General features: G+C 41.6%; 1 protein-coding gene across 1 annotated transcript in view; it reads right to left on the minus strand.

Moving 5' to 3' along the window:
* The window catches only part of LOC146977500 (transmembrane protein 132C), a 146647-nt gene that overhangs the window by 88816 nt on the left and 38538 nt on the right, over positions 1-19293 (minus strand). Inside the window, exon 2 of the mRNA XM_085793801.1 lies at positions 12678-13620. Within this exon, the coding sequence (XP_085649927.1) occupies positions 12678-13620 (943 nt within the window). The remainder of the gene's footprint in view (positions 1-12677; positions 13621-19293) is intronic.

Below are 19293 nucleotides of genomic sequence, written 5' to 3' on the forward strand. Positions count from 1 at the left end.
TAGGTGTGCAGCATAAATTACAATGACTTTCCACCTAGGGAGAAGTAAACTAAACCTCCATCTTAACCCTGAAAAACACACACATGCTTAAACATCTCTCCATATCCAACATTTTAATTCACCAGGGAGAGTTGAATCATGTTCTTTGCGATGTTGATGTGTATCTCAGCCAGCACTTGAACATCTCACTGTGATGGAAATAGGCAGGAAAAGAACATCTATTTTACAAGCGTAGATTGAACAAAATGATGAAGAGGAGAGGACACTCATTTTCAAGTAACTAAATCACCTTAAAAAAGGAGCAGCGCACAGCTGAGTCATTATGTTGAATGGCAGTTAACAGGAGAAACTTGTCACTTGTCAAAGACACCAAATGTTAACATCAGTCAAAAAGAAACGAGACACTACAATTTTTTTTCAAAACGCAGCCCATAAATTCAAGTCAAAATGTCCCAGATTCTCGACTATTTACTGTCAGCTCTCCCTCAGAAATAGATGACATCAACCGTGGTAAACTGAAGTTCACCCTGTCAATTAATCACCAGCTCTCTGTTCCAATACTCTATGAATTTCATCTTCTGAGGTTTATTCTCATGGATCTAATGATTGATGTTTACTTTGTTAAGTCTGAGTTGTTTTCCAGATTTGTGCACACACAAAGTGCATTTAATGAGAGCGTCATGATCGGTAACGCAACCTTCGCCTTTTTGTATTTTCTTTCCTAACCTGTCATCCTGTTTTATCTTTTCATTCCCTCTTTTCTTTCTCTCACTCTACCCGGCGGGGCGGCCACTGATATAAAAGGAAACGTACGGCGCACACGTATCGCATACACAAACACAACACCGCCACATCTGTAAACATACGTGGACGCACGCAGTCACTTGCATCTTTCTCTCAACCTGTGTGCGCGTGCACACACACACACACACGCACAAATCCAAACCCCTGAGCAGATCAAGGCTTATCCACCCACAGTGGTGGTAACCCTGCAGGATGATGAAGGCTTGGATCCAAAGTACCAGCTTATATCTGCAGATCAATGGCTGACCTCCCAACCAGCTACAGCCAGACCGACCGACACTACACAGCTTAAAGCCCAGCCAAAGGCACTGCTCCAAGCTGCATGCTGAATATTATATCAGTCTAATGATTCTCCCCTGAAGCCCAAACTCTTGTCAGTTTGTCAGTGTGTTTTTTTTCTCTGTTGCTCTCTCTAGGTCTTTGTCACTACTTTTTTTTTTTTTGTCACTGCCTCAAACTCTGTATTTCTGTTCGAAGGCGACCCGCTTTGGGAATGAAAGCAAAGAACATAAAACGACAATATTTTTGGAGGAGCAGAAGGTGAATTTTAACTTTCTGTAATGTAACTATCGGCCCCAGTGCAAGTGCTTTGAAATGCATGAAACCGGGAATGATACTGTCACTCCAGGAGATGGGGTAGGGTTTCTGACAGACATTAAAATGACTCAGACCTCTTTGTCCAAAGGCATTTGCTGACCAGCTAGAGCAAATACAGTTTGAAGAAAACACACAGAATGACCACGGATAACAAGAGAGGGGGATGTGGTGGTGAGATTAACCCACTGTGACACTTTGAGGCGTTACAACATAGAGGCCCTGTTGATTTCTCTGAACCTATAAAGGTGGGAGTAATGCTGTGCGCCATTCAGTCGTCCATCTAATGTGAGACTTAACAGAAGAGATATGCCAAAGTCTTCATTGGTGCAGGTGTCTATGAGGAGACCGTTAGATCATGAAGAACAGTATCAGGCATTTACATTTTTACTTTGCAGTGGCAGAGCCCTCTGGCTGCTATAGCGGTGGAGATGGGAGGAGAAGAGAATAGTGATGTTATTAGTGACGTCAACAATAATACCACTTGGAAATGCTAGAGGCTGGAGGAGAGGTGGGGGTTGTCTTATGTATACAAAATACGTACATAAATCAAGTACATATCACAGTATTGTGGCTGAAATGATTCAATATGCAGACACTGCAGCAGCAACTGCTGTGCACGTATGATTCTTTCCTGGTGGTGGTGGAGTTATAGCCACTGTGGATTGTCCCTGTGGTGTAATAATCTTATTCAAAAAAACTCACAGATTTGTCATCTCAGATTAATTATTATTCTTAGTATGGTTTTTGTGCATCATCATACTTCTTGGGGAGGTTGTTTGCCATGCTAGCCACGTGAGTCTGTCAGTGTTAGCCTGTTGGTCTCTCTAGTGCTTTAATCACAGAGTGGCTTATTAACTCCTATAAAAGAGACCTGAACTCCATGGAAAAAACAACATTTAGGATTCTCTCTTGGTCTATGACATCATCTTCTGGCAGTAGAGTCTTAATCTTGTCTATCATTATGTCTAAAAGGATTATTATGGTACTGTAATTGCATTGCATTTCATTTGCTTTCAGAAATAGCGGTACAGTATAAGATAATAGAGTGTATGACTATTTTGAGTATAAGGTAGAAAACAGTGCCACAAGCCCTCAGTCCATACACAGGGGTCTACAGGCTTGCACAGATAACACCCGACCAACTGCTACAATCAGGCAATACTGAGGTCATTGCACAAATACATTCCTGCTATTTACTGTAGACGGCTCATGGCTAGTTTTTTTTACTTTTTAAAAAAAAATTCACAACAAAGCACACACTTTCTTTTTAGTTCAACAGAATTTTTGATGTCATCTAGGGCTAAGTTTCCTTCCTTTGTTTGTTAGATGACGTTTTAGAGGAAGATTCATATAAAACCAGTTGTGGCATTGTTCATACTGTATGGGGTAAGTCACGATGACTCAGACTCATTCTGTTACCATGGGGAAATCAACAAAGGTTTTTTTATTTTTTTTTTATTTGTTTATTTATTTTTTACTTTGGATTAACTTGTAGGGAAATCATTTTCGGTTGCTTCCCTCAGTTTTTGTCTCTCACACCCTCTCCTCTACTCTGACACCCTTGTTTGCCTGTGTTTCAATCTCTGCGCATATCTCTAACCACTGTGGATGAAACAATTTCTTTTATATCTGAGATGAGTTACTGCATTTTGTCTGTTTTTGTGGCTGAGTGTTTCTAAAACCAACTCCCAATGTATAGCAACCACAACATTTCATCATCTCCCTCTCCCTCTCTCTCTCTCTCTCTTTATTTTGTTGCCTCCAGTCCACATTAAAATATGCATGATTTTGAGTTTGTGTTACAGCTGTCAAGTCTGCAGGATCAAACTAATCAAAGTAAATCCTTATGAGAAACATGAAGGATAAACAAGTGATTAGAAGGCCAAGCTTATGATTGTCTGGGAGAGAGTTAGAGACGCCAACCCACAGTTAGCCAGCAGAGCTTATTCTGCCAGGACGGCTTCACTACCTAATCCCGCCCTGTTTGTCACTGCCTGTAGCCCCATATATATATCATCTGCAACTCACATTGCAGGAGCTGGAGTTATCTGTGTTGCAGAAGTTGGAGTAGAAGTGTTGCCTGGAGATCTTAACAAGAGCATTATAAGTTAAGGTATTGCATCAGCAGTCCCAGAAAAAAAAAAAAAAAAAGAGAAAGATCTCCTCTGGCTCATGACAACACTATTAAGTTGGTACTCTGGGAGATTTCTGATCAAATGTGATATCTGTTTTAATCTTCAGTGTGGTCCTGGAGCAGTGTCCCATTTGGCTTTAACAAAATTATAAAACAATTCTCAATTGCAATCCAGATTGGTTGGGTTGATGCTTTAGACGTCAAGGCTGATGTCTGGTCATGAGCTGCGCAGTACATTCAGAAGATAATGGCCATAATGGCAGTCAAGTCAAATGAAGATTGTTTTCACAGCACTAATCATAAATTTGTCCTAAGGGCTTTGCAACTGTACAACACACACCATGCCTTTAATGGCAGTCTGAGAACAAATTTAAGAGCAACCGTTTATTATTTGTTATTTGTCATTTTAGCTTTGAGCACATTAGCACTGTGTCAATTTGTTTTAAAGCATTATTTTGTGAGCGCCTCATTATATTTAATAGGAAACAATCAGTTAGTGTTCAAGGACAAAGTGATTAGTTAATTCTTTGCCCCACTTGTGAGAGAAAATCCCACGTACAAACTGCAAATTTGTGTAAATGTGGCAAAACAATTTTTATTTTAGATAAAAAATAAAACAAACAAACAAATAAAATAAGAAAATTACCAGGGGTTCAAATTGTGCTGTCATGTGCAGATTGACTTCCAAAAGAAATGTTGGAAATTCCCAAAAGAAATTCTCTCAACTAATATCAAAGAGGCTTAAGATCTTCTGAAAATGTGAGATATTTTATTCTGGTTTATGTACACATCAGTCAAGTTTTAAAAAAAAAAAGAAAAAAAAAAGGTTGTTCAGTTTGGCTTCCTCTGAGAAACATTTCTGCCAGTTAGTGATAGAGATGTCTTGCCTTTCTTTGCTGTTTCTTACACTCCTCTTGTCTGAGTCATGGAGGTTTTCCATCACAATGATTAATGAGACCTATGAGACAAAAGTCAACCTCCAGATGGAACTTTCCTCAATGAACAGAAGCACATTAAACGATTAATTGATATATTTTCTAGTGCTTTTCAAAAAGGTTTTTCTGTACAGAACCACTGACTTTGCTTCTAAGTTTACATTGAATATACAGATGACTGATTCCAGTCGTTCCTTTGACTCTTTAGGCTTCCACTATGTTGACTCTATAATGTGACTGAAACAGCCTTGACTCTTAGAAATCACATTTATATCCCACAAAAAATGCAAAAGCAATTACATTTTGCCAGAAACTTAATGAAGAATTGTTTTTAATTAACAAAGTCGCAAATTGTTGATAGCCTGGTGAACGCTTCAACAAAACTGACAACGCGTTTAATTTGTTTTCCTGGTAGAAAAAAAACAAAAAAACACTGTCTTGTTCATGGTGACAGTCATGTGGTTGAAACTGGTTGAGATAGTATACAGTAGCTGCCATTTGTTGCCTCAACACATAATTGGAAAGTGAATGAGTGCTCCGTCGCTGGGCAACTTGAAAGAGGCTGCGGAGAAACTAACTGTTCTGGAAACCAAACCCATTGCCAGTTCTTGTGTATTAGTGATTTTTATTGTTTGCACTTGTTACTAATTTCCACTTACTGTAGGTCAAAGCTGAAATATTTCACCAAAACTTTTAAAAGACATTGGTGTTTTATCAGGAATAAGTCATTTATACACAGTGGCTTGCACAGACTTTTTGAAGGGCAGGGTCTGCGATTCTGGGCTCTAGTTTCGTAGACCTGGTGCACCACACCAACGGGGTGTGTCCAGGCACAATTTGCAAGTTTCGTGCACGGCGCAGCCTGGCACAGGTACTCACTCCTCTTGACCCGCCGACCAGTGCAAGTGGGAAAGAGGGAGGAGAGAAGACGTGAGTGGGTTTAACACAGCCGACTCAGATTTTCACCAATCAAATGCGCTCCTCTCCTCACCTTGAAATGCGCCGTGGGCGAGGCACACTGCAAATTTTTCATTTTATATTTGGACATGGACGAGGGAGACAGCGACACCAGACGGCCAAACATTTTACAGGAGGAAACTGATGTTTTGGTCTGGGAGCTCCAAGCTTACAGTTGCCGAATATACAGTATGGTAACACGAACAGACCTACACGGACAAGGCTAAAGTAGGAGGAGGTTGTTCATCAGATCATCAGAGCCAGTGAGGGAAAAACAACAGAACAAACAGAAAAATGCACCCTTTTACACTAATAAAGACGCTCACATTTGGCAACCTATATTTAAACCCTGTGTAACAAAGATGAGTAGTGTGCATAGATCACAACATAAACAACTACCATGCGTTGCGCGGGGATGAAATCAAAAGCAGCTGTGCGTAAAGGATGCATTGCTGAGCTCTGTGGCCGTCCCATGTTTCTATCTCTCTCTCTTTTTTAATTTTCAGAGATGAGAGATGCCGAATATATAATCACTCTCTGATGCCAAGGCTGTTTGTGGTTGGCTGAGAGAGATGTGAACTTGTTACTTTGCATCACATTTTAATTCAGTCTGGTTGAGTTTCCATTGCGTGTGCCAACCGCCTTTGATCTGATATCAGATGTGACGGGACAATCGATATAGATATAAATTTACGTGCTGATTCCATTAGTTGCATCAAATAATGTTTGTTGTGATTATTTATTGCATTTAAATGTGTCTGGAACAGTGGAAACCTGTCTGTGAGGTCTTGGTGACCTGTGTGCACTGTGCGCCGGTCAGCCAAACTACCACTGCACCAGCTGCGCTTCGCCTTACGCCGAGAGTAGACCAGGTTGGAGCTAGCGGGCTTTCGGCGCAGCTTTTTGGCAGGAAACTTTCACTGCGCCAAATTTAATCTGTGGCACCTCCCCCTGCTGCGTCGCCACACCCATCTTGGCGCACCTCGGTCTACCAAACTGACTGTGTGTGATGCTACGCTGGGCGAAACTTGAACTGCGCGGGTTGCGCCACCTTGAAACTAGGACCCCAAGTGTGGCTTTCACCAGCTATGGGTATAAATGTTTTAAGATATTATACTCTGTTATTTTAAAAATGTTATTATTTGTAGCCATAATGTACATTCATGATTGTATTCCCTATTCCTGGGTGTCAACATTAAGTGATACGCATCAGATACAGGTTTATCAAAAATAATTGAATATGATCAAATTGTGTATTTTTGTACTGTTGCATCGTATTGCATGATTTTTGGACTGTGTGGAATGTGTACCCTGATACAAGCCGGATTGTGTGTAACGGGCACATACAGTACCTACACTTTAAAGTAATTCTAACGCAGGACCAGACATGGAGCACTGCTCTCTTGGGAAGGCCCACTCTAGCTTCCTTCATTCTCTCTGCTGCCCTTATAAAAAAGCCTGCAAGACATTCACAAGTTCAAAGCAACCAGAGAGAAAAAGCGAAGCGACCTCTGGCCCTGTCAGTACTCAAAGTCTTGCAGGCATGTGTCACTCTGAATAGGCGGCACATTTGTATGACCCTCTGCCAAGCTGTGGAATCACTAAAAATTCCTCGGGGACACGCAGCCTTTCCAAAGGCAGATGGACAGAGCAAGTGCAGAAGCAAAAAAAAGAAGAAGACAGGCAGCAGAGAAGTGGGAGAGCAATGCATTCTGGGCCTCCAATCTCCAATAAATTCATCAGTTTAGACACAAATTCAAGAGAAGAGAAGTGATGGAAAATCATTATGGTAGAAAATACAAGGATTCAAATGACTTGCTGCAGGGAACTGGTGATTGCTTTGTGGTAGCCCGGCCCAGCAGAGAGCAGGATCTACATAGTGAGCAGTCTCCGCAGGCCACAAGTCGCTAATTACTTATTAATGAGTGAATGAGTGCTTTCAAGTAAACACTGGTGAGCAGGTCAACTGAGCAAAAGGAAAGAAAGAGCTGAGTAAAGAAGGGCAGAAGATGAAGAGACGCTGAACTTCACACTGAGGCAGGACTGAATTTTAGTTGCAGGTATTTGTCTTGTGGATATTTAGATCTCAAAATAGAGGAAGTTTTTGGTCAATGTTTTCAGCACAGAGAGGAGGAACATGCCGGTCCTGGACAAAGCAAAAGAAAAGGCGAGCACATGTAGTGCAAGAGAAAGGTTAAACAACACAAGAAACCAAGACAGAGCAGCAGATACAATACAAGAAAAAGTACAGATAAGTACAGAAATGGAAATAGAAAAGAGACATACCTATCTTGGTTGACCTTTACCTAAGAACTGAATCACAGAGGAATGCAGTCAAGATAAGGCTAATACACTGAGGAGGACATCTTTATTCTAACCTTTTCTCCCGCTGATATTTCAACAAACAACGGCCAATAACAATCACCAGGGTCACACGACCTGTAAACCTGAACTGCGTTAAGGAGCAGAATCTGCTGACATGAAGCCCCGCTTCACGTCCGCACAACATCTGACGTATCGGTCTCAGCTAAATCCACTTCTTTATTCATAGCCCGACACTGAACCTGGCTCCTTCACCTGCTCAATCTCTGAATAATAAAACAACTCATGCTGGCTGTTTGGGCTAGCGCAGCATGAAGAATCTCATACTTATACCTTCACACGCTCAGATATTAGAAATTCATTTGCATTCATCAGCAACACTGGCCCCCGAGGGGGGGATCTGTGGAAATATGTCGGATTGTTTAGTCAAAATTACAATACAGCTGGGGCAATTTATCTATTGAAAAGCCTGTTAATTTGTTCAGGAGGAAATGGTGTTTTCATTTGCATGTTGAATAAGGAGTAGCTGGAGAGCCCTTTCCGAACCTGCTGCACCACTCTCTCCATGGCTAATGAGGCAGGGAGCAGGGAATTACTGATTCCAGTGGGAGCCTTTAGCTTGACAAACACACCATGACTTTACAGTTGGCACAGACCAGGTCCACACATGTACGTGTGTGAGTGTCTGAATGCGTCTTCAAGTGTGTATATGTGAATATTCATGACTTTGTGTGTGCTAAAATGTCATTTTTCAAGAGGCAGGGATTAAAAGCCTCTAATTGCATTCCAAATTATTACATCAGATTAGTTCAAATTAGATAAAATACAGCCAATTACACAATAAGGCAGATGGAAGAAAAATGACCAATAAAATAACCCTTTGGCTAAGTGGTTTGATTTCGCTCCACAGCCAAAGTAAAGAGCTGGTGAGGCGTCGATAATGTACTGTATGATAACAAGGACACGTTTTATTGTCATCACTCAAATGTTACACCAATTTTTGAACTCGGCATTATGATCTGACTTCATGGTTTCGACTTGAAGCAATGGGAACACATCCGAGAATATTTTGATACTTCAAATCAGTTGGAACTAATGAAAAGCAGAGCAGCACTGAGCAAAGTCTGAAGATACCGACGCATGAAGAAAAAAATCTACTTAGGATTCTTGAATGACTGAAAAGAAAACAGAGAAAGTGAACAAATGGATCGACAAAACACTGGACTTTGACTTTGGACTTTGACATGGTTGTACCTCCCATTTTATTCCAAAATATAACCTTTCCCCGACACCAACCAAATGTGTTTTGTGCCCAATCTTTACCAAACCATGGTTGTCCCACAACTTTAACCTTGTCTTAATTGTTGTAACCATGACAACACTGGTCTTGCACTCTACAGCAGCTGGTTTTGATAAGTTATTAGCCTTGATTATATCAATGAAAAATTTTAATCCAGCTAATGAGGAACATTTGAAAGTCATTAAATAGCGACATTAATTCATGGAAGTATTTAAAAACTGGCCAATTGTTAAGTTCCCAGTTTTAGGGAACACATTAATAGTTTTTTTTTTTACTCATGGTTCTTTTCTGTTTGTCCAACCACTAGCTCATTGTCCAACAGTGAGTAGCCTATGTTGGAATAAGAACTGAATGACTTGGATTGAACATAAAATTAAGGTGTTAACACAGATTGCAGCGACATGTTTTTTCCCATAAAGTTGTGCTGCTTGATAAATTGAATCCTCAAACTGCTAAATATGTAGAAAGAACAAGTAGCAGCTGTCAGGAGACACCAGTGGAACATCAGAGCAGAGAAGGAGAAGGAAAACTGTCAGCGTTCAAGTTCATGGTGTCGATGCTCAGACTTAATGTCTTAGCCAAAGAACATGGAAGAGAAATATTTTTTTTTCACCAACACTATCCGCGGTCTGCCTTATGCATAAAAGTACTGCTTTGCATTTGGGTCACTGTGGCCTTTTTTTGCACATGATTTAAACTCTGAGACATTAGAATAAAGCTCACACTTTACAGCTCTTCACTCTGACCTAAAAAATTGATTAGTTATTTAGTTAAATGAAGTGACACAAGCGCATGAAGGCCTACTGATTGTTTAGGAGGCTCAGAAAACAAAGCAGACTAATAAATCGTTACCTAAATTGATGCATCTTTGAATTGAATTGATGATTAATAGCTCTCTCAGTCAAAGGGAACCACTTGATTTGTCTCATTGTATTGTCACTCAGCAGTAGCAGTGATGTCTTATTTTGTCTTGTCATTTGAGAAGAGCCAGCCAGTTAAATTAAATGCAACGTCAAAACTGTACATTAATTTACCGGCGCTTCTTGTTTCACTTCACGTTTTGCAGGGATTAATGGACAACGTGTATAAAATTCAAGGTGCTCTGTCCAGGCAGGTAATCCTTTGACAATTAATCTGATTGTAAACAATACATTAAGAGGATTATACACTGTGTAATTTCCCTAAAGTCCGACAGAGTTTTGCAGTTTTATCAAAACGAGTGTAGGAAACAGTAAATAGAGTGAAATGTGAAGTATAAAAAAAGAATATCTGACATGAGCACATGTAGGAATACAGACTGTCCAGAGAGATTCTCCATATTCTTTTGTCACAAGTTACTGTGGGGGAGGCAGGGGAGAGGGGATAGATAAGGGTGAGGCTGGGGGAGAAAAGATAATGTGGAGGAGAAGGGAGTAACTCCAGAGAATATGAATAGTTAATGATGCCTTTGCTGCTGGGAGAGACACACGCCAGAGCTACTTGTAATGTAAGCTGTCCATAAACACACCCACACCCAGCGAGTAGACTAACACTGGCCGACAGTATGCAAACACAAACAGTGAGAGGCAGAGTCTGGGGCGTGCAAACACCAAATGACTCAAAACGTCCGTCTTGAGCAAGGATCAGCGTGGATGCACGCACTGTGAGGCTCCCTCCTCCTCCCGTGGACACGGAACATGAATTCACAGCATCATCTGGAGGATATCAAACGCTTAAAGGGTATTTTAAAGTGAAGTTTTGCTTTATCAGGAAATCCAACAGCTGACGCGCGATTAATCATCAGCGTTCGGCCGTTCAGTCGTTGAGTTTGGTAAGCTGGCAGTCAAGTACTGTAAAGTAGCCTGTGATTTTCAAACACTTTGAGGTTTTAATCTTTTGGTTGCTAATGAGGTATTTTGGTTGAATTTTAAGTCCGCCCCATCCCAACGGAGGACATAAAAAAGATGAACTTCTGAACGATCGGGGTGCAACAGTGGTGGAAAAAGGCGCTAAAGGAAAAACTACCGCCTTTAAAGCCCCCCCATTTACACACATGCTGACAAATGTGATAAACACACACTGTGAACACTAATACTTCACGGGAGTTCATCATCGCTGGAGTGAGAGAAAAAGCAATGAGGCTTTTTGGCAGATTTCCTGCTTACCCAGGGTTGACAAATTGCCAAGGCTCTCTGTCACAGCTCCACTTTGAGGCTGCTAACTGTTTCATCTGCCATGATTTAGATCTCAGGCATAAAAGTAGCCCAGTGGAAATGCATATTGCTTACACCTTAATTTGCATCAAACAACATGGAGCAATTACAGTCACTTTGAATAGTAATTTGTATGAGACAAACTCAATGAATCAATAACTACTTTGCTGTTGTTGCTGTGTGGAATCACATAATTATTTTGCTTCAGACAGGCAATTTTGAAAGTAAGCACATGAAACATTTTTTTTTATAAATAACACAAAGCAGTAATTAAGACATTATCCAGCCAAAACTATCCCCTCCAGACTGTCATAGATGTGGTTTAGTTGTCCAATATCTGTCTCTTTCCAAAAATAATTTGGAAAACTGCAATAAGCATGAGCAGAACTTCTCAATAAAACATTTTATCCACTGCAATTATGAAGCACACAGCAAATCCCCTCTAAAAGAAGCTCGGCTAAATATGGTTAGCCAAGTGTGTATTTTGTCAGAAGATGATCATACATCTACTGTAAGTAAATGTTAGGGTAAAACTACAAATAGAAAAAAAAACACAATATAATGTAACCCTTCGCCCGTAACAGGCTCTTCTTCTTCTTGCAGAAAACATTCAGATAAATTCCCTTTTCATTCATCAAAAACAAAACACAGCATATACTGTAGGAGGTTAAGGACCCGTGCATTGTTTGCCTGTGTCTGTGCATACACGATGAAGCCACACTAATTGATTGCATGAGAGCAACCTGTTACTGTAGTTGCCACTCTCTAACATCTCTTTTCACTTGTGACATTATGACCTAAATAGGCAGGATAAATAAGCCGACCCCTGCTGGGCGGTAGCATGTAAGTGTCACGGCAGCGTTGTCAGTGGATGCTGCGTGGTGTGGCAAATCAAAACGCTTATCATACACACATTTTCTAATCTCCAATGCCAGAGATTAATCCCTGACTTTTCCAAGTGCAGATCTGATTTGATTAAATGAGCTGTTAGAGGCTGAGTCTCAGTGCTACCACAGCAGTGGCTGACAAGGAAACACAAAGACTCTACTGCTAATCTGTGTTGCCTACAGACTTAACAAAAAGCCATGTTTGACCAGTTTTCAGTAATGTAACTACATACTGTACAGGATTTTAGAAACAAAGAGCCATTGTGCAGGATTAGTTATACCCAGCATGATTCATGTCTATATGCAGCATGACTCAGACAAACACTGACTAAGAGTTTCTAGAGAAAATTATAACTGCTGTAATGCCTCACTGTAATTTCACTCTGAAGTGATAGACAGTAAGCATTTTATGCACTGTAGGATGGATTGTTCTATAAAATCTGCCCAGTTTCTTTGTTAATAATGCATCAATGGTGCCAGAGGGTGCATGGATGAACATTATTGGAGCAGCAGAGTAAACTGTGTTGACCCAGAAGGAGTCTCACTCACCTGAGGGTGAAGATTTGGACCGAGGAAAGCGTGGACAGAGCCAGAAAAGTCGAGACGGTTTCCCTCTGTCGGATGGGTTTGGAGGGCGCCATCACCACAAAGTTATTGTCCAGCTTGAGCTCCAACAGTGGCTGAAACAGCCTGACACTCCCAATGCGCTGCATAGGCGTGTGCCCCGCAAAATAGCCCATCGGCCTCTGCTGGTCCGTGCGAACGGAGCTGCCCTTTCTTGAATCCTCGGAGTTGCAGTCTCCATTGTCCGTGGTTTGGACCATGTAGTAGAGCTCCACTGGGGTGCCCTGGGCCTGCTCGGAGACCCTCTGCCTCCCTGGCCTGATGGTCGGAGGGCTGAACCAGCTCGCCAGGGGCTCCAGCTCGGCAACACATAACCCCAACTCACCTTTTAGCCTGCACGTGCCACGCACTTCTTGAGTCTCGTGGAAGGCGAACATCCTGACGCAGGGCAGCTTGTGGATGGCGCTGTAATCATCCCAGTCCCTGCCTGCGATGTAGAACAACACTTGAACCTTTGGCCAACTGGGGTGAATCCTCTCGCTGATAATATAGGTGTGGACCTTCCAGTTGAACGTAAACAGGGGCAGTGACGACGACGACGACGATGATGATGCTGCAGATGTTGGCACTGATGAAGCGAAGGAGGGGGTGTTGAAGGGCCCCGGCAGGGTCTGCAGCAGCTCCAGAGGCACAGGCTGCTGCACAGACAGGGGCCCGTAGCTAGCGTTGACAAAGGGCATCTGCCGAGCCTGGTGGATGAAGAAGGACTCTGTGCGAGCCTGCAGGCTGGAGTTCCTCATTAAGTCCTGGTTTGCCTCCTGTAGAAAGAATGCTGACTCTGCGTTGAGGATCCGGTAGCTGACAGGCAGATAGATTGGCGTGGGGCCGTACCTCTGCAGGCCCTCCAGGATCACTTTGCTCTCCACCACTGAAACAGAGAGAGGAAACCACAATGACTACCCGTTAATCTTCGTCTCAACAACTTAAACTCAGCACACTTGCGGTTATGCATCATTTTTACTTGTAGCGGCACCAGAGAGACTCATTGTTTGAACCTTGCAAACAAAACCCGAGCCAGGTGTGAAATCAAACGGCAGAATGAGAGAAATTGGAGGAAATAAATCACGACCTGGACGGCGCAACTTCACATTTAACACCACATTTGCATGCATTGCCTGCAACCTGAGGCAATCATATCTACAGTCAGTTCCAGCGGTGAATGTTAAATGGTTCGTTGGAACCATTTCCATATGATATCACTTTCATGAGCCGCTGCTCTAATTTAAAAGAATTTGTTAGACTCAATTCCAAACATTGGCGTCTTTCTGAGTCACTTGCTTATCAGGCTTGTCCACGTTCCTTCTTGCTCTCGATCCTTTTCATTACGACACACTAACTCCATCTGTTTTACGCCCTCCTTCAATTCTATCATCATTTCATTTTTTCCCCCTCATATGACTTGATCTCCTGCCTCTTTATTAGGTTCCTGCATCTGTCATTCAAACCTTCTCTCTCTTTTCAAGTATGGAAAGTTGTCGTGGAGTTCCTGGTCTGGTTCTTAAGCTGTGCTCTCGGCTCATACATCTGAAATCCTGATGAGGTTTTGTGTTCACGCTGGAAAATTAAAATTACATTGCAACAGTCAGCTGTGAAACAACAACACAAATCGTGTATGCTGGTGAGAAGCTCGGGGAAGATCTCAGACACCAATCTTGCTCTGTCTTTGTGAAGCTTAATTGGCAGACTTTCTAAATGCCATTGTTTGATTGATGTCGGTTGGCTCACATAATGCATAATTTCCTGTTAGTGCAACTTTATTACTGCAAAAATCATCATACCTGTGTACCCCGACAATTATAGCTAGTGAATAGGGATTTCTGATTCATAAATAATGGTTTGTGGAAATACTGATAACTTACCCTATTATCTGTGCTTATGTTTTAGTATTAAGACAATATTAATCTCTGTGGCAGTGAGATCTGATATACAGTGGAAACAAAAAGATAACTGTTGCCAATAGCAGCAATCATAAAAAGTTACAACATCATAATAACTATATTGTTGTCATTGAATCATCGTTTTATCACCATTTAAGTATGTTGAATTAGCTGCCCCTGTTTGTAATGTAACATAATATAACTTGATGATTCATACAGTGTCTGTTTTGTTTTTATTATTATTTCTCTATTTTCTATATAGGTTTATGGATGGGTATTGGGTACTCATGATGGACATATAATGGAGCGTGTAAATCAGACTGGAAATAAACATTATGTGTCATGTCTGTGTTTAGATTGGACTGAGTTACGAGATTGAGTAAGAGTTGTTTTCACACATTGATTGCTGGTGGTTTTTTAAGCACCATAATTGCCTCCATGAGCCATGCGTCACAGCCGGTGTAGTCACACATAGTCAGACGTATCTCCTCAGCTCTGTGTCAGTGCAGGAGAACGGTCCGGCTGCTTCCATTATCATGCATAACGCGGTGGTTTGTTTGTATTTCATTAAACTAATTACAGTCATCTTGGGTGGTGCTGAGCCCACGATGCAGTGACGGTGCAAAATAAACATGGGGGGTGGGGGGTTCGGAGGCTGTTGTTGCTGTTTCCTGTGGTGAAGAGGATTTTAAAAACAGTAACAGGTTGTGAACTGAGGGGAGGAGAGTGCTTGTATACCCACAGCCTATATCCGGTGACTCATACTACAACCAGTGCTGCTGCTGCTGCTGCTGCTGCTGCTGGCCTTGTTGATTAGCATGAAATATCAATGGGCCAGACTACGATGACTAACATCCTATTGTTTTCAGGACACAGAAGCATACACTTCCTTGCTTCCCTTTCAGTCATAAAAGCCTGTAGGGAGACATCTAATTGAAGAAAAAACATGTTCATCCACTAACTGGTAAAGAACCAATTATACTAAATGATACCTGACTCATCATCATTTACCTTTTGTCTTAAACCAACGTGCATGACCATCCAACCTCACCAGACCCTCAAACCTGCTCCCATCCCTGCCATTCTTCATCCTGCAACCCCACACCCCCCCACCCCTTCTCCCTTTGCCATCAAACTCCAGATATTTGGACTGATTGAGGAGCCCATGAGAGTCCATTGATTTTCTGTCCCTGAACCCTGCGTGCTGTGGGAGATGTGGCGTGGCAGTGATTTGTGACAATCCATGGCAGCAGAGCAATGACCATCTGGCCTGATGGACGGAGCCAGTGTCAGGCTCAAGAGCAGCACTTCACACTGGACCGTCCCAGCTCTATTTAACTCAGATACAAGTTACAAAATCTAGGCTAGGAGTATAATTGCTAAATCTGAGGTCAATCAAAACAATGACAGGTTCATGATAAGTTCATCACAATAACACACACGTCAGAGCTATGTAAACATGATATTTACATTATTAATCAGGACAGGGTAGTGTAAGCAAGTAGCTTTTTGGTTGTGATTTAAAGGCAGCAGCAGATATCCAAATTCACTGTACGTACAACAACATGGCGGCTGACTATGATTAAAATGGCACTATATATATCGATCTACTGATCAATAGCGCTGTAAGGAGACAGATATGGAAAGGGAAACTTATCTTTATTTTGTGTCATGCAAAGGGCAAAACAAGAGTAATAGGTTTTCATTATCCACATTTTATTTGTATGTTTCAGAGAGTCTTTTATCAAGACCCATTGTCTTTGACTGTCACCCGGCCTAATAGGGGGTCTAATGAAGCGACTGGAGAGTTAATATCTAATCCATCTTCATCTCTTTTAACTGTTGAGTGTAGATGCACTGGGGCAGTCGGGTGTATTTTGGTATATTACACAGGTCAGGACTTGGATTGAGGCTCCAGTTGCACAAAATCGGAAAATAGTCCTCCCTGAGTCTATTATTTTCAAAAATAAATATAAGAAAATGTTGAAACTATTGCCTTGCATCTCTGTGCTAGCCGTCCAAATGAAAAACAGCCACACAGCTGAACCTAATTACAGACCGCTCTGCTTTATAATCATATGCATAATGGTAAAATGTCTGACACTGATAGGGGTGACAAATGCATGGAAATAATGAGAATTATTCATAAATATAAATTAGTTGCATTATTCTCTAAGCGGTTGCTTTTATGTTTGTATTCATGTTGTGCACCTTCCTCAAACTACTCGGACTCCAGACTTAAACTGCATTTTCATTCACCCCTGCATCTCTGATGAGGAAGGAGGAATACTAAAAGATGCAAAGGCCTTCACAGCGAGAGCGCTGGTGCACGGCTCTGACTGAGGGAACAGTGTTTACCCTTAAACATGACAAAACAGAGAGCAATGTCAGGGGAGCAGGTGCTTAGTTGGTGCTGGATCATGCTTACAGCACAGTGAGAGGATTTGACTGTCTCTTTTTCTCTGCGGGTTGTGGCACACTGTCCTAGTTTCAACTTACCATGACACAGATGAAACTAAATACCTCATTACAGCGGCAAAACGTTGTAATTTGTAACTTCGGATTTAGAATATGTCCCATTCTATGACACCAATAGGACGTCATAAATAGAGATGGCAAAGCCCCTGTGATTTGTAGCCCTGAGTTGCCCTTGGATTTCATGTCCGCAGCTACTGTACTTGTAAATCATCTCCGCAGGACTGTTTCTGCAAATGAAAAAGGGGAATGATTTGCGCAGATAACTTAACCCCTGTGGTAAATCCTGGCTGTAAACTCTCGGAGAGGATTTCTTGGCACTGGTAGACCCTCAGGACTCGGGCCGAGGAGTCGGATCACATAGCAAACTGGACTGGCCTCATCATTAGACAGATGTTAGATTCAGGGTTTGATGTCTTGATGTTATATTCATGTAGAGAGAGCCAGGAGGCCCGCTGCAGAATGGGACTCCGAATGAAAATGCATTTAAAGCAGTTTCCCCGGTATTCCTAAAACATGCAGAAAGCAACTTCTAAAATAAACTCTCAAAATGAAATTAAAGCATTCATATCCCTAAGAGAGATATTTGTGGCTTCAAATCAAACCGTTTCCCATAATCACCTGTTCTCATCCCTGGCGACATAAGTAGAACTTTACCCAAGAAATGTAATCCCTCCCTCCTACCAGTCCTCCTCCTCCTCCTCTCATCTTATCTTTATCCTCCACCATGTGTGCATCTCACAACCACTCCCTGATCAAACATATTAAGTTGGCTCGGCTTCAGTAATATATTAATCAAACAGATTTGTTTAATATCAGATCTTCTGAGGGAGATAGGTGAACGAGGTGAGAGGCGGCAAGACGGACTGACACCGGGGATGAAGTGAGAATGTGTGAGGTCGTGATGGTGGCGATGCTCAGAAAAAGTCAAAAGATTACAGCACAGCGAGAGATTATGCGGATGGCCCACATGCCTCCTTCACTGTAGGATTCAGTTTAAAATTAGACTTGTTTTTCTTGCAGCACCATCACAAACATGGCAGAACATTGCTCCAGCCTGTTTTAGAAACACCTGTACAAGAGTTCAGCTTTCCAACCTGCTGATGTGACTTGCTACCTCTTCTCCTCCTTAAAAAACAACAACAACCAGTGGCCACAGATGAAGAGGGCATCTGAAATTTAAATCTGGTCCATCTGCCTCTGCATCAGTCATTTACCCCAGTCTCTGCTCCAAAGAAGGCTGATTATATGTTTTTCTTTACTGGTAATAAATCCCTACAAACAAGCAAAGCCTTGTAACAACTTTTTCACCTGTGTCCTCGAGCTCCATTGTTGTCTAAACACATGAGTTTGCAGCACGTCTGCACTGTGACCTTATTACCATGAGTATGGGAAAGGTAGTTAGTCATAAGAGACAGGCACAGGCCTGTTGCCCAAATTAGTTTAATCAACAGTGGGAAACAGATTGACTATTTCTGTTTGTTTTGCTACAAATAGGAAACTCTCTAACCTGTTTGGTGTGAAATGTCTGTGAACTGTTAAATACTATCATGAACTGTTAAAAGTTGTGGTCATCCCTTAATTTTCCATCTAGCACCATCATTGCATTGGAATTTTAATTACTCAAATTATTATAAAAAAGTCAAGAGTAAAGCTTCAGGAGGTTAGCATTATCATTGCCACACTCTCATCACCATTCAGTGACTTAGGGCTGCACCCAAATATACTCTTACAAAGCTGTTAACATGGATTCACACTCTTTCGGAGTGAGTCTGTTTGTCAGCCCGTTGATTCAAAACTGAACTTGGTGGAGGGATGGATCTCACTTATGGCACTCTGAGTGCCATATTTGTTGGTTTGTTTTTTGTTTGCTGAAAAAAAAAACTAAATGTTTTGAACCACACTTGGTGGAGGGACAAGGAAGAACTCATTAAATTCTGGTGCGGATTTGATTGGAGGAGAGATACAGGATTTATTTATTTATTTTCATCACGTTTTGGTGGAGCAAACTGTTTGGCCTTGGCATGTGTGAATGCCGTTCTACTGTAGCTGGCTTTGTGTTTTTTCACTGCATCCTAACAGTTATCAAAATACAGAGTTACCCTGACTAACTAAAATCAAGGAAGTTATTTCCAAACTGAGATATCTTTCAAAAAGATTGAGTTTGTAAAAAGTGTATTTCATGCAAA

Source organism: Trachurus japonicus, chromosome 12, assembly GCF_045865225.1.
Source record: "Trachurus japonicus isolate A0001 chromosome 12, Traja_1.0".
Classification (NCBI taxonomy): domain Eukaryota; kingdom Metazoa; phylum Chordata; class Actinopteri; order Carangiformes; family Carangidae; genus Trachurus; species Trachurus japonicus.